This window comes from Artemia franciscana, chromosome 2 (assembly GCF_032884065.1).
Source record: "Artemia franciscana chromosome 2, ASM3288406v1, whole genome shotgun sequence".
Taxonomy (NCBI): domain Eukaryota; kingdom Metazoa; phylum Arthropoda; class Branchiopoda; order Anostraca; family Artemiidae; genus Artemia; species Artemia franciscana.
In genome coordinates, this window is record NC_088864.1 from 27,348,595 (window position 1) to 27,363,230 (window position 14,636).

Genomic DNA, 14,636 nt, shown 5'->3' on the forward strand with positions numbered 1-14,636 from the left:
CTTTAACCCGTATGCGCCTGAGAGGCTATATTTCTTCCAAAATAAGTTCATTAGTACGGGTATGCATTGAGTTTTTCGTTTTACACAAACTTTTCCTCTTGTTATCTTCCCAATAAATTAGTTTTATTTCCATCAATTCTGTTTATGTGCTACTTTTTCATAGTAAATTTATGATGGAATGGCGGATTAGTCTTCTTAGTTATTTAGCAGGATGAGATTGAGGAGCACAAAAACACAAACGTACGCGAACACAGGAACAAGTCTACACACACACATCAAATTACCAATTACGCACTTATTGTTTGATGCAAGCTGTGCTAGAGTTTTGTTCGCAGGAATTCTTCAATTCAATTCAATCATATATATTTAAATAAAAACACATAATTACATGTACATAATCTGCCAGGAAAGCACAAAAGTGCTTGACTAGGGCAGAAACTTAACTAAAGAATAATTAAACAATCAACTAACAGAAACAACGAATCAACTGGATTTATCAAAAAAGAAAAAAAAGAGAAAAAGGGGGGGGGGGTGAGGAAGAGAAAGAAAAGAAAAAAAAGAAAAGAAAAGACCGAAAAGAGGAGGACCGCATGATATTCAAATCTAAACAGTATTTCTGGAACGACCATTCACTGCTCGCTTGAAGGTAGTAAGGTTATTTGAGTTCCGGATTTCCAAGGGGATTGAATTCCAGATAGCTGGTGCATATCCGTAGAAAGTCCTTTGCGAAAGCCAAGTTGGGTATCGCACAGAAGATTCTACTCCTGGAGGTAATCATACATTCTTTCATGGACTACTTTCTCATAAATCTTCGAAAAAAAGGTAAAATAGAAATGGATCGGTAATTACTCGGTTCATTTTTTGACTTCCCTTTGTGAAGGGGTAGCACTCAGGCTAATTTAAGTCTTTCTGGAAAAGTTCCCTCTTCAAGTGATAAATTAATCAGATGAGTCAAAATAGAAATAACAATTGTTTTTGTTGCTTTAACGATACTTCATCTACTCCACAGGATTGTTATTTCATACACATAATTATTTCATTTATTTCATTTTCATCACAATTTGTAAAAAGGAATTCAGAAGTAACATGACGAGGTTTAAGTTTGGGGACTGGTGGACTTCGAGAACTGAAGATTAAAAGAAAATAGCCAGGTGGGTGTTTCACCCACCTGGCTAACTGCTTGCAATTCTCAATGCCCAAGGGTTCTCCCAATAGCCAAACAATTTTCATTTCCAAACGGACTCGGTCTCGGTTGAGGTTTGGGAGAGTTCACGCTTTACATTTCAAAACAGACACCCATCTCGAAAATAAAAGATTTGTCTACTTTTCGTACAAGTTCTACCATTTGCATTCAATGGACATCGAATCAAAATCTCTGAGCGACAAAATATAGGATTACCCTTTAAATTGATGTGCAAAAGAAAACACTATTTTTAGCTCAGCAGTGGGTATATTTTCTTTTACATAACCTGTTCATTTAAATTAATCTCCGTAGAATCTAACGTGGTTTTGCTAAACAAACATCTTTTGTTTTTTTCTCCCACTTGTTTATGTTTTTGTCAAGTCTCATAAACGAGTTTGCTATCGAATAGATACTAGCAGTGGCGTTATTAAGATTCTTAGAATCTGTTTCAGAAATTGGGCGGGAACAAAAAAGACCATTAGCCTTAAATCTGACGCTAAGAGCCACTTCTGACCGACTTAGGAACAGTGAAAAGAGCACTTTATTATAAATCACCTAATTTGCTTCATGAGGTCGGATCCAGCAAACTCTTGACAAATTTATTAGCATGTTTACAGGATGTTAAGCCCCCAATCCTTCTAGGATGTGATTTAAGGACAACGAAAGAACTTTGCTTCAGCTTAAAGGGAAATAATACGGATAGCTGGTCTTGTCGACTAAGGTTAAAATGAGCAGTTTGGGCAATGAAATATCGAGCAGCTTGGGTAATAAAAGAGAGCTGGTTTTGTCGACATATATTGAATTGAGCAGTTTGGGCAATAATAGGGAGAGCTGGTCTTGTCGACTAAGGTTGAATTGAGAAGCTTGGGCAATAATAGAGAGAGCTGGTCTTGTCAAGTAAGGTTGAATTGACCAGCTTGGGCAATAATAGGGAGAGCTGGTCTTGTCGACTAAGGTTGAATTGAGCAGCTTGGGCAATAATAGGGAGAGCTGGTCTTGTCGACTAAGGTTATATCGAGCAAATTGGGCAATAATAGTGAGAGCTGGTCTTGTCGACTAGGATTGAATTGAACAGCTTGGGCAATAATAGGAAGAGCTGGTCTTGTCACTAAGGTTGATTTGAGCAGCTTGGGCAATAAAAGAGAGAGCTGGTCTTGTCGACTAAGGTTGAATTGAGCAGCTTGGGCAATAATAGGGAGAGCTGGTCTTGTCAAGTAAGGTTGAATTGAGCAGCTTGGGCAATAATAGGGAGAGCTGGTCTTGTCGATTGAGGTTGAATTGAGCATCTTGGGCAATAATAGGGAGAGCTGAACTTGTCTACTAAGGTTATATCGAACAACTTGGGCAAAAATAATGAGAGCTGGTCTTGTCGACTAAGATTGAATTGAACAGCTTGGGCAATAAAAGGGAGAGCTGGTCTTGTCACTAAGGTTGAATTGAGCAGCCTGGACATTATAAGAGAGAGCTGGATTTGTCGATATAGGTTGAATCAATCAGCTTGGGCAATAATAGGGAGAGCTGGTCTTGTCGACTATGGTTGAATTGAATAACTGAAACTGGAAAATTCATTGAGCTTATTGATGCCTCTCTTATATTCTTTATGCTTCCCTTATTTTTTGAGATTTTAAATTTGTTATTTTTCATCAATTCACTTGTGTTACGTTCTAGTTTGTTTTAATAACACTGAACTAGCATCAAGATTTAAATTGATAAGCCATTGAAAACAGCTTATACCGTAAATCTGAAAATACTCTCTCTGTCAATTGCCTTTCCCTTTTTTCCAGAATTTAACAGACAATCGAGGTTTCAATTCTTTTTCAATATTTTTCGATGCATTCTGGCATTCTGTTCAATAGTTATTCTATGGCTACAGTTTCATTTTTTCTTTTCCGTAAATTGTTGCTTCACTGGAGTATTTTTTGGAACACTATTTCCTTATCTTTTATAATCCTCGATTTTGAGTACAATAAAAAATTAATTAAATTATTTGACTTGATTGCCTTTATAAAAGTGATCAAACGCACCAAATTTGATAATACAACTGTATCCTAATTGATACTGGGAGATAAATACGGTCAAGTCTGAGTTGACATATAATCTTGACGAAGAAAAGGTTGGCTCATGATTGTTTTAACTTAATTGACACTTTGTAAAATGCTTGAAGTAAAAATAAACCTTTCTGGTTAAAAATTTAAGCCCCTGCATCAAAACTCAAACCACCTAAAGCTACATCAAAATAAAGAGAAACTGAGGAGAAACTGACCTCTGAGGAGTCCAAGATTCCCTGCATAGCTATATAGCATGAAAAATTCTTAATAGACTTTTCCACTGTGTTATAGTATTTTTAATAGTTCTAAATTTCGAGAGATTAAGAAGCTGTCACCTGTCCCCATCTCCAATTTTTACTAAGTCAATTCTTGCTTAATTCAACATCTTCGGAAATCAGTTGATTACTAAAGTTTCAGTGTTTCTCTTCTTAGATTAATACTTCTAAGATTAAGTGCTAAAAAAACAATGCTTGGTACACTTCTGTGTGAAAGAACACGTCCTCAGAGGAATCCAAAATATCCTACATAGTTTATAGTATGAAATATTCCTAATAGGCTTTTCAATATGTCACAAAATTTATTCTTGTTCTAAATTTGACAGACTAAGGAACTGTCACTCATCCCTTTCTCCAATTTTTACTAAGCCATCACTTCAAAATTACCTTAGCCAAAAGAAATAAGCGGAATATATGTTCACTATAAGCCAATTTGCATACTTTTTCAAAATTCACACAAGTTAAGAAGATGAGAAGAAACAAACTAAAGAATTACCTGGAATTGCTCAGCTCTATCTAATTCTTCAAGGTTCGGCTCGGAATCAAGAGCACTTTCTAATCCAGCGAGAAATAAACGTTGAAAAGCAACTATTTCCCGAATATTTCCAAACAAAGCATTAATTTCCGCCGTGGAAAGCAATGTTTGCTTTTGAAGTGGTTCCAAGTAGTTTTCCAACAAACAATTTAGGTGCTGCAATAAAAACTTAATTAGGATATAAGAGTCACTATTAAATGTAGTCTGCATTTACACAAGACAAATAAATAGCCATCAATTACAAAATTAGAAGTAAGCTAATTAGGAAAAAATCTAAGCAGGAGTATTTTTCTATAAGGGAATTCCGAAGAGCAGAAAAACAAAAAATGAAGAATTGAGTTATATGCAGGTATGGGATTGTGTAAACTCATTTTTATTTATATTATTAATTCTCTAATATTTATGCAACAAAGAGAAGAACACCATAAAACAGTATAATAAATCAAGTATTATTGTGGGCTAAAGTAAAAAGTAGTAGCTTATACTGTAGGAAATTAACAAAAAATGATAACGATAACAGAGTATTACTGTTACTAAGGCACTTCATTTTTCCTATTGGTGGGGGGGGGGGCAATTCTCCCTGAATTAAAAAAGACGTTTTGGTGTATTTACTGAAAATACCTTTTTTGTGGTATCTTCATTGAAACAAAATTGAAAAATAACAAAACTACCCCCTTGTATTTCAAAAGGGAATTTTGTCTCCCCCCCCCCCTACAATTTCATAAATTGAAGCCCCTTCGGTCACTTCTTAGAATTTCGGAGACCTGAGATTCATTCACTCCATCCCCTGGACAATTGTTGGCTTCATCTAGTTATCCACATTACACTAAGAATACTTTTCTTAAATACTAAGCATATTTATTGTAGACTTTTGTTTTTTTTATATTTTGTCTATATTTATCTTATGTCTTAATTTACCCTTCCGGATTATTGCTTTTCCATATGGCCTAAGGGTTTTGAGCCAATGCATTTTATTCTAATGCATTGCACACAGATAGAGCTTGTTCTTATTAAAAATACTTAGCAAGGTACAAGCAATTTAGCAAATTTTTTGTTGAAATTTTCAGATAGGTTTCTAAAAAAAGAAAGAAAAAAAATACAAAGCAAAATAGTAGACACGATAATTCCTAAAAATACAGTTCTATGCAACATGTCAAGCCGACTAAAAGTAGCACATCTTCTCTTGCGTAATAGGATTATAATAGTTTAAAAGGAGTAATGCCTAAATATCATTACTGTTATTTCACTGGTTATTATGTATATTACATACAACTTTACTGACGTTATTCTGACCCTTAAAACTGCTAGACAGCCGAATCATATTATATTTATGGGCTTCTGGAACAAGGTTACCACGGTGATTCAATTAAAAGGTTGTCAGTAATAAGATTAATGTCTCCAGGATTCTACTAAGAACTTCTACATTACATAACAATGGCAAGGTAATGAAGACTCGGGTTAAGTCAAGATCGGGAGGCTTTTTGTCGTTGGGTAATGAAATTGGCCAATGCCTTTTGGAAGTATGCTTTATGTAGTACCAATTTGTTATAATTTTCGCTTTCTATTTATTTTTACATGAAAGGAAATATGTGAAAATTCTTTGACTTTTCCTATAGTTTGTACGAAGTCAAATTAGTCTTTTTTTTCTTTTTTATTGACCCACTTCATGGCACCCGTCGACCAAAAATTTAGGGCCTGATACGCCACTTCCTTTTACCTAGGGCTTTATTCTAGGGCTATGTCTCTTGACTTTCCTTCTGAAGGCGTAAAGAAATGGGCCTCCCCTGGGAGATCATTTCAAAATGTAGCACTTGACATAGCTGCTCTTCGAGGTTCGTGGTGTCTCCTTTTACAGGCTGTCGGAACAAGGCCCTCTTTTCACTATTTTTATTGTTGTGTAGGCAAACGGTAGTACTACTCAAGATAACTTGTCTGAGTGGATGTATTCTTAAAAGACAGCCATTGACACTACATCCAACCTCTTGCTTATATGTTGAATTTGAATATGATTGGCGTCACAAATCCTCCTAAGGGCCCTACGTTGGATCCGCTGGAGTAATGAAAACAGAATCCCAGGAACTATTGCTTTTATTTAAAAAAAAAACCAAACATTTGACCTGGGAAAAGATGTTAAATTGACTACAATGTTAGGAAAGTTTTGTTTTATTAGTTCTGTATGTTCTCTAATATCAAGTGAAAATTTAGAAGACAAGACAATTAAAATGCATGAATTGTTCCCACGCTTTTTACATTAAAAAATTTTAAAGTCAGTTTTAATCGTTTGCAAATACTACTACTACTACTAATAAATCACTGCACCACCTATTTACCTAAGGCTAACACAGCTGCGCAGGCTCCCCTCCACCACCCTCTATTCAAAGATTCAGAATTTCCCCCTACCATGAAGTTCTGATTTCCTTAAGTTATTTTTTATGACCTCTTCATACTTTATTCAGCGACGAACTGTTTTTCATTCCATTCTGGATGGACTAAATAAAAAAAAAACAAGTTTTTTCAACTGAAAGTAAGGAGCGACATTAAAACTTAAAACGAACAGACATTACTTCGTATATGAAAGGGGCTGCTTCCTCATCAACGCCCCACTCTTTACGCTAAAGTTTGACTCTTTCTCTCAACTATTCTTTTTAAAACAGTAAAAAACTTTAGCGTAAAGAGCGGGGCGTTGATGAGGAAGCAGCCCCTTTCATATACGAAGTAATTTCTGTTCGTTTTAAGTTTTAATGTCGCTCCTTACTTTCAGTTGAAAAAACTTGTTTTTTTTATTTAATTTCTGAACGTTTTTGAATCAATACATGTTTTGATTTTGGTTCTCCGCAGAGGAATTTGCATATTTATTTATTTTTTATTTTTTTGGCTAAATGGCTTTCTCATAATTTTGATCGAATGATTTTGAGAAAAAAAGAGTGGGGAGGAAGCCTAGTTGCCCTCCAATTTTTTGGTTAATTAAACAGGCAACTAGAACTTTTAATTTTTTACGAATCTTTTTATTAGTAAAAGATATACGTAACTTATAAATTAGCTTACGTAAAGAATTTTTTATACTCATGTTTTTATTACACATATGAGAGGGTTCGCCCCTCGTCAGTACCTCTCTCTTTACACCAAATCTTAAATTTTGTCCCAATTCATTAAGAATGACCCCTGAATCACAAAAGCCGTAGAATAAATAGTTGACATTACTAAAAATACTTTAGCGTAGAGAGCGAGGTATTAGGAGGAAGTGAGCCCCTCATATGGGTAATAATTTCTGTTCGTTTTAAGTTTTAATGCTGCTCCTTACTTCCAGCTGAAAAAACTTTTTCATATTTATTTTTTCATTGTTTTTTTTTAAATAATGCTAGTAAATCCTGCGCTCCCTTCATGGAAATTTTCTTCCTCCATGACAAATTCCTCGAAGGAAAGTTCCCCCAGTATATCTCCCTCTTCTCAACCCCTCCCCCAACCAAATATCCTCCCGAAAACGCCTGTACACTTCCCAATAACCATTACTATATGTAAGCACTGGTCAAAGTTTGTAACTTGTAGCCCCTCCCATGGGGACTGTGGAGGAGTAAGTCGTCTCCAAAGACATAGTTATAAGGTTTTTCGACTGCGCTGAATAAAATGGCTATCTACAGAATTTTGATCCGTTGACTTTGGGAAAATAATTAGCGTCGGAGGGGGCCTAGGTGTCACTTAAAAAGGGCACTAGAACTTTTCATTTCCGTTAGAATGAGCCCTCTCGCAATATTCTAGGACAACCGGATCGATACGATCACCCCTGAAAAAAAAAAAAAAAAAAAAAAAAACAAATAAACACGCATCCGTGATCTGCCTTCTGGCAAAATATACAAAGTTCTACATTTTTGTAGATAGGAGCTTGAAACTTCTAAAGTAGGGTTTTCTGATACGCTGAATCTGACGGTGTATTTTTCGTTAAGATTCTATGACTTTTAGGGGGAGTTTCCCCCTATTTTCTAAAATAAAGAAAATTTTCTCGCAGTTCTGTCGTTAGTTGAGTTATGGTTATGGTATATATGTTTTATCGCTCATATAGTTGTATTATTTTCAAATTATACTCCATAATAGAGAGGCTCCAAACACCCAGCATTGTATATTAAGCTCTGAATTTGACGTTTTTTTCTAACGTGACCAGATTCGTCCTGCGCCCTGCGCCCTTTTCATTGAATTTTTCTTCCCCGATGACATATTTCTCCAAGGAAAGATCCTCCCACATAGTCCCCTTCCCCTCAACCCTACCCCCAAATCCAAAAAAATCCTCCTGAAAACGTCTGTACACTTCCCAATAACCATTATTATATGTAAACACTGGTCGAAGTTTGTAACTTGCAGCCCCTCCCCCAGGGACTGTGGGGGAGTAAGTCATCCCCAAAGACATAGTTATTATGGTTTTCGACTATGTTGAACAAAATGGCTATCTCGAAATTTTGATTCGTTGACTTTGGGAAAAAATGAGCGTGGGAGGGGGCCTAGATGCCCTCCAATTTTTTTGGTCACTTAAAAAGGGCACTAGAACTTTTCAATTCCGTTAGAATGAGCCCTATTGCGACATTTTAGGACCACTTGGTCGATACGATGACCCCTGGAAAAAAAAAAAAAAAAAAAAAAAAAAAAAAAAAAAAAAAAAAAAAAAAAAAAAAAGAACCCGTGATTTGTCATCTGGCAAAAAATACAAAATTCCACATTTTTGTAGATAGGAGCTTTAAACTTCTACAGTAGGGTTCTCTGATACGCTGACTCTGATGGTGTCATTTTCGTTAAGATCCTACGACTTTTAGGGGGTGTTTCCCCCTATTTTCCTAAATAAGGCAAATTTTCTCAGGCTCGTAACTTTTGATGGGTAAGACTAAACTTGATGAAACTTATATATTTCAAATCAGCATTAAAATGCTATTCTTTTGATGTAGCTATTGATATCAAAATTCAATTTTTTAGAGTTTTGGTTACTATTGAGCCGGGTCGCTCCTTACTACAGTTCGTTACCACGAACTGTTTGATAACCAAAAGGAAGAGTCTTTGGCAATATTCGTCCTTCATCCATATGTTTTAGCCTAACGAATTGAATCTTTTTTCACTATTGCCCTAGATAGTGGGACTTGACCAATATTATTACCGTGGCTTCCAATATTCTCTAATATTAGCATGAAGATTTATCTACCTATTCTGCTAAAGTTTCTTTATAATACTATATGTATTATATTCTGATAAAGTTTCTTAACCATTACTATATGTAAGCACTGGTCAAAGTTTGTAACTTTTAGCCCCTCCCATGGGAACTGTGGAGGAGTAAGTCGTCTCCAAAGACATAGTTATAAGGTTTTTCGACTACGCTGAATAAAATGGCTATCTACAGAATTTTGATCCGTTGACTTTGGGAAAATAATTAGCGTCGGAGGGGGCCTAGGTGTCACTTAAAAAGGGCACTAGAACTTTTCATTTCCGTTAGAATGAGCCCTCTCGCAATATTCTAGGACAACCGGATCGATACGATCACCCCTGGAAAAAAAAAAACAAATAAACACGCATCCGTGATCTGCCTTCTGGCAAAATATACAAAATTCTACATTTTTGTAGATAGGAGCTTGAAACTTCTACAGTAGGGTTTTCTGATACGTTGAATCTGATGGTGTATTTTTCGTTAAGATTCTATGACTTTTAGGGGGAGTTTCCCCCTATTTTCTAAAATAAAGAAAATTTTCTCGCAGTTCTTTCGTTAGTTGAGTTATGGTTGTGGTATATATGTTTTATCGCTCGTATAGTTGTGTTATTTTCAAATTATACTCCATAATAGAGAGGCTCCGAACACCCAGCATTGTATATTAAGCTCTGAATTTGACGTTTTTTTCTAACGTGACCAGATTCGTCCTGCGCCCTGCGCCCTTTTCATTGAATTTTTCTTCCCCGATGACATATTTCTCCAAGGAAAGATCCTCCCACATAGCCCCCTTCCCCTCAACCCTACCCCCAAATCCAAAAAAATCCCCCTCAAAACGTCTGTACACTTCCCAATAACCATTATTATATGTAAACACTGGTCGAAGTTTGTAACTTGCAGCCCCTCCCCCAGGGACTCTGGGGGAGTAAGTCATCCCCAAAGACATAGTTATTATGGTTTTCGACTATGCTGAATAAAATGACTATCTCAAAATTTTGATTCGTTGACTTTGAGAAAAAATGAGCGTGGGAGGGGGCCTAGATGCCCTCCAATATCTTTGGTTACTTGAAAAGGGCACTAGAACTTTTCACTTCCGTTAGAATGAGTCCTCTTGCGACATTTTAGGACCACTTGGTCGATACGATGACCCCTGGGAAAAAACAAAAAAAAAAAAAAAAAAAGAACCTGTGATTTGTCTTCTGGCAAAAAATACAAAATTCCACATTTTTGTAGATAGGAGCTTGAAACTTCTACAGTAGGGTTCTCTGATACGCTGACTCTGATGGTGTCATTTTCGTTAAGATCCTACGACTTTTAGGGGGTGTTTCCCCCTATTTTCCTAAATAAGGCAAATTTTCTCAGGCTCGTAACTTTTGATGGGTAAGACTAAACTTGATGAAACTTATATATTTAAAATCAGCATTAAAATGCTATTCTTTTGATGTAGCTATTGATATCAAAATTCAATTTTTTAAAGTTTTGGTTACTATTGAGCCGGGTCGCTCCTTACTACAGTTCGTTACCACGAACTGTTTGATAACCAAAAGGAAGAGTCTTTGGCAATATTCGTCCTTCATCCATATGTTTTAGCCTAACGAATTTAATTTTTTTTCACTATTGCCCTAGATAGTGGGACTTGACCAATATTATTACCGTGGCTTCCAATATTCTCTAATATTAGCATGAAGATTTATCTACCTATTCTTCTGAGCTTTATTCAATTTCGAAATAACCCCCTGTGTCCTGTTCATTATACATCTTCCCTCCATCAACTATCTTCACTCAAACTACTACCGAAGTAGGTGAACCCTATCCACTTGATCAATTTTGGTGTTATCTAACATAACCTCTTCACTCTTATTTACTCCTAGATTTATATATTTACTCCTAGATTTATATATCTAGGTTTGTCTTTGATACATGATCATATAAAAAATTCAGTCTTTTTTTCGGAAGTTAAATGATGGTTATAATTAAAAAAATAAAAATTCATTTTTTTTAACAAAAAGCTTGTTCGACCAGATATTTATTTCACAATTAAAATAAAATGAAAATCTACAATGACGAATAAAACTTTTAATTAAGAAGGTGAAAATATATTGAACAAATATGTGCTGGCTATTCCAACAAATAAAAGCCTGAACGTAAATATGTTCAAAGACCACACAGCATATACATGAAGTCTGACGAAAAATGAAAAAATAACTTAAAAAAAAGAGAAAAAGGGTATTTTACCGGCCATATATGTATTTTCTTGGTTATTTAACTTGATTTCCCAGCATTATTTACAAACAACCAGAAATTTTTTCAATTAAAAGTAAGGAGCAACATTAAAACGAACAAAAATTACTATGTATATTAGGGGGTTCACCCTCTTGTCAATATCTCGCTCTTTACGCCAAAGTATTTTTAGCGATTTCAAAAGGGCTATTTATTCTAATTAAACGGCTTTTGGGATTCAGGGGGATTCTTAAAGAACTGGAACAAAATTTGACCTTTAGCGTAAAGAGCGAGATACTGAGGATGGGGTTAACCCCCTCATATTACATATATGAGGGATTTTCTTCCCCTCGTCAGCACCTCGCTCTTTATACTAAAGTCAGAATTTTGTTAAATATGGCTGATATAAACAATAATTTGTGTGTGTTATTTTTCGGTCAATCTTAGCATTTAATATTATCTTAAGCAGCTTCTTAACTATGATTTTTATGTGATAATAAACTAAAGATATGGTATGTTTTCGGCTAGTGGTTGTTATTAATTAAAAAAAGAAACAAGTTTTTTCCAACTGAAAATAAGAAACAACATTAAAACTTAAAAAGAACAGAAACTATTACGCATAAGAGGGGGTTGCCCCCTTCTCAGTACCTCACCCTTTACACTAATATTTGACTTTTTGTTCTAATTATTTAAGAATGGCTCCTGACACACAAGGGCCGTTTAATTGCAATAATAAACTTTTTACAAATCCACAAACATTTTAGCGTATAAAGCAAGGTACTGAGAAGGGGGTAACTCACCCATATACGTAATAACAACCAAAAGAAAAATATGAGAAAATTACGGTTCAAAAAGTTCGTGGTAACTAACAGTAGGTAAACAGCAAGTAAGAACTCTAAAAAACGAATTTAAAAAAAGGGATTTTGATACCAATATATATATTAAAAGAATCGGCTTTTCATGCTGATTTTAAATATATAAATTCAAATTAGGTTAATTTTCATTAATTCTAATCTTACCCATCAAAAGTTACGTGCCTGAGAAAATTTTCCTGATTTTCGAAAAGGATGAAACACCCCCTTAAAGTCAAGTGATCTTAATGAAAACTACACCATCAGATTCAGCGCATGGGAGAAACCCTACAGCATAGGTTTCAAGCCCCTTCTGCAAAAATGTGGAGTTTTGTATTTTTTGCCCGAAGAAACATCACGGATGCTTGTTTATTTGTTGTTTTTTTTTGTTTTTTTCCCCAGGGGTGATCCTATCAAACCAGTGGTCCTAGAATATCAGAAGAGGGCTCACTCGAACGGAAATTAGAAGTTCTAGTGCCATTTTAAAGTGACAAAAAAAATTGGAGGGCAACTAGGCCACCTTTTTTCCCAAAATTGTATGACCAAAATTTCGAGACCGCCTGTTTTTCATCATAGTTAAAAAACCAATAACCATGCCTTTAGGTATAACCTGATCCCTCCCTCCTTCCCCACAACCCCAGGAGAAAGGTCTTAAAAATTTGGTTCAAAAATTTGTATGTTATAAAATTCGTCAATTGTTTACGCATAATAGTTGTTATTGGAATGCACGCATACATTTTCAGATGGGGGTGGGGACAAATTTTCTGCTGGAAATTTTTCCACGGGCGAATTTTCTATGGGGAGGGATGTTTCCAGGGAGTGAACTCTTTAGGGGAACTTATACACAGCGGGAATTTGACAGAATCCTTATACAAAATTATTTTTATATGTCTTGCTTTCTCTTTTCCGTCTCAATTTTACGCGCGAAGTGGTTAAGAGTGATTGTCTGAGGTAAGTTTTCACCGGGATTAAATTTTCTGGAAGATATTTCAATGGAGAGGGGGTTTCTCCGTGGAGGTGGGGTCATATTTTCCTGGTATTATTCAAAAAACGATCAAAAATTAAATAAAAAAAAAAGTTTTTCTACTGAAAGTAAGGAGCGACATTAAAACTTAAAATGAACAGAGATTATTCCGTACATGAAGGGGGCTGTCCTCTCCTCACCGCCTCGCTCTTTACGCTAAAGTTTGACTCTGTCTCACAGCTCTGTTTTTTAAAACAATAAGAAACTTCAGCGTGAAGAGCGAGGCGTTGAGGAGGGGACAGCCCCTTTCATATAAGGAATAATTTCGGTTCGTTTCAAGTTTTAATGTCGCTCCTTACTTTTAGAAGAAAAAAACTTGTTTTTTTAAAATTTAATATCCGTTTAAGACCGATAAATTACTATATGAACTTCAGTTTAATAAGAGTGCCCTAAGACTGGTTGGCCTCACACTCTTGAGAAAAGTTTCCCTTATGAAAGAAAAGAACTTCCATCATCAAAGCTTGATATCCATCATCAAAAATATAATTTGACACGTGTTAGCTTTCTTCATTGAACGATAACGATTATTAGATAAAAAAAAAGAAAACCCCTTCAAATCTCTATTTTCACCATGTTCACGCTCTAAATTTTAAATCCAGACCATGGGTGAAAGTTAATTTTAAATAATTGTTAGAATCAAGGTAATGAAAGGTTTTTATAACACCTGGTATAACATGAGAGGCACATTTTCCACAACTGAGAAAAGTGGCAATTCAATAAACAAATGACGTTATTTAATGAATGGTTATCTACTGATCAAATATTCTTTATATTAAGGACATAGACCCTGACTCATCCCTCAAAATGACATCAACATTAAATTAAAACAATTAAATGGAAACAGATTAAATAGGGTTCCTAAATAAAAACCAAAAAATCTTCAACATTTGTAAAAATGGGTGGTGATGCAATCATTGCACAGAATAGTTCCTTTTGAGAAAAAACACACAGACATATTTTTAATTCATTTTTTAAATTCTGTTTCTCAAAATATCGACTAAGGAGTGTAATCTTCCTGTGCTTCACAATTGTTTAAGTCCGGCTTCTGCCTCCTCAAAAATAATTGCAAAGTAGCTAACAGACATGTGCGATGCATAATGTAAACCTGTTTATTAAGTTAACTATTATTTCCGGTTTACCCTCTGCTGGTACAGTTGACTGGGGCTTTGCTTAGCAATATGGGGCCAAGGGATCAATCCCCGCTGCCGCAAGACTGAGCGAAAGGCTGGCTACTTGTCCCCGTAAAAATATCCAGTAATTGAAAAGTAAATTCGATGTTCTATGCGCCAGCAATCACTCTGGAGGATCTTTTGTCCTTATTTAT

The 14,636-nt window shown here is 35.4% G+C and overlaps 1 protein-coding gene across 2 annotated transcripts in view; it reads right to left on the minus strand.

Moving 5' to 3' along the window:
• LOC136039474 (protein still life, isoform SIF type 1-like) overlaps positions 1 to 14,636 on the minus strand; it is a 263,198-nt gene that overhangs the window by 36,036 nt on the left and 212,526 nt on the right. For both annotated transcript variants that reach the window (XM_065723265.1, XM_065723255.1), the window contains one exon: positions 4,003 to 4,197. In XM_065723265.1, coding sequence (XP_065579337.1) covers positions 4,003 to 4,197 — 195 coding nt within the window. The remainder of the gene's footprint in view (positions 1 to 4,002; positions 4,198 to 14,636) is intronic.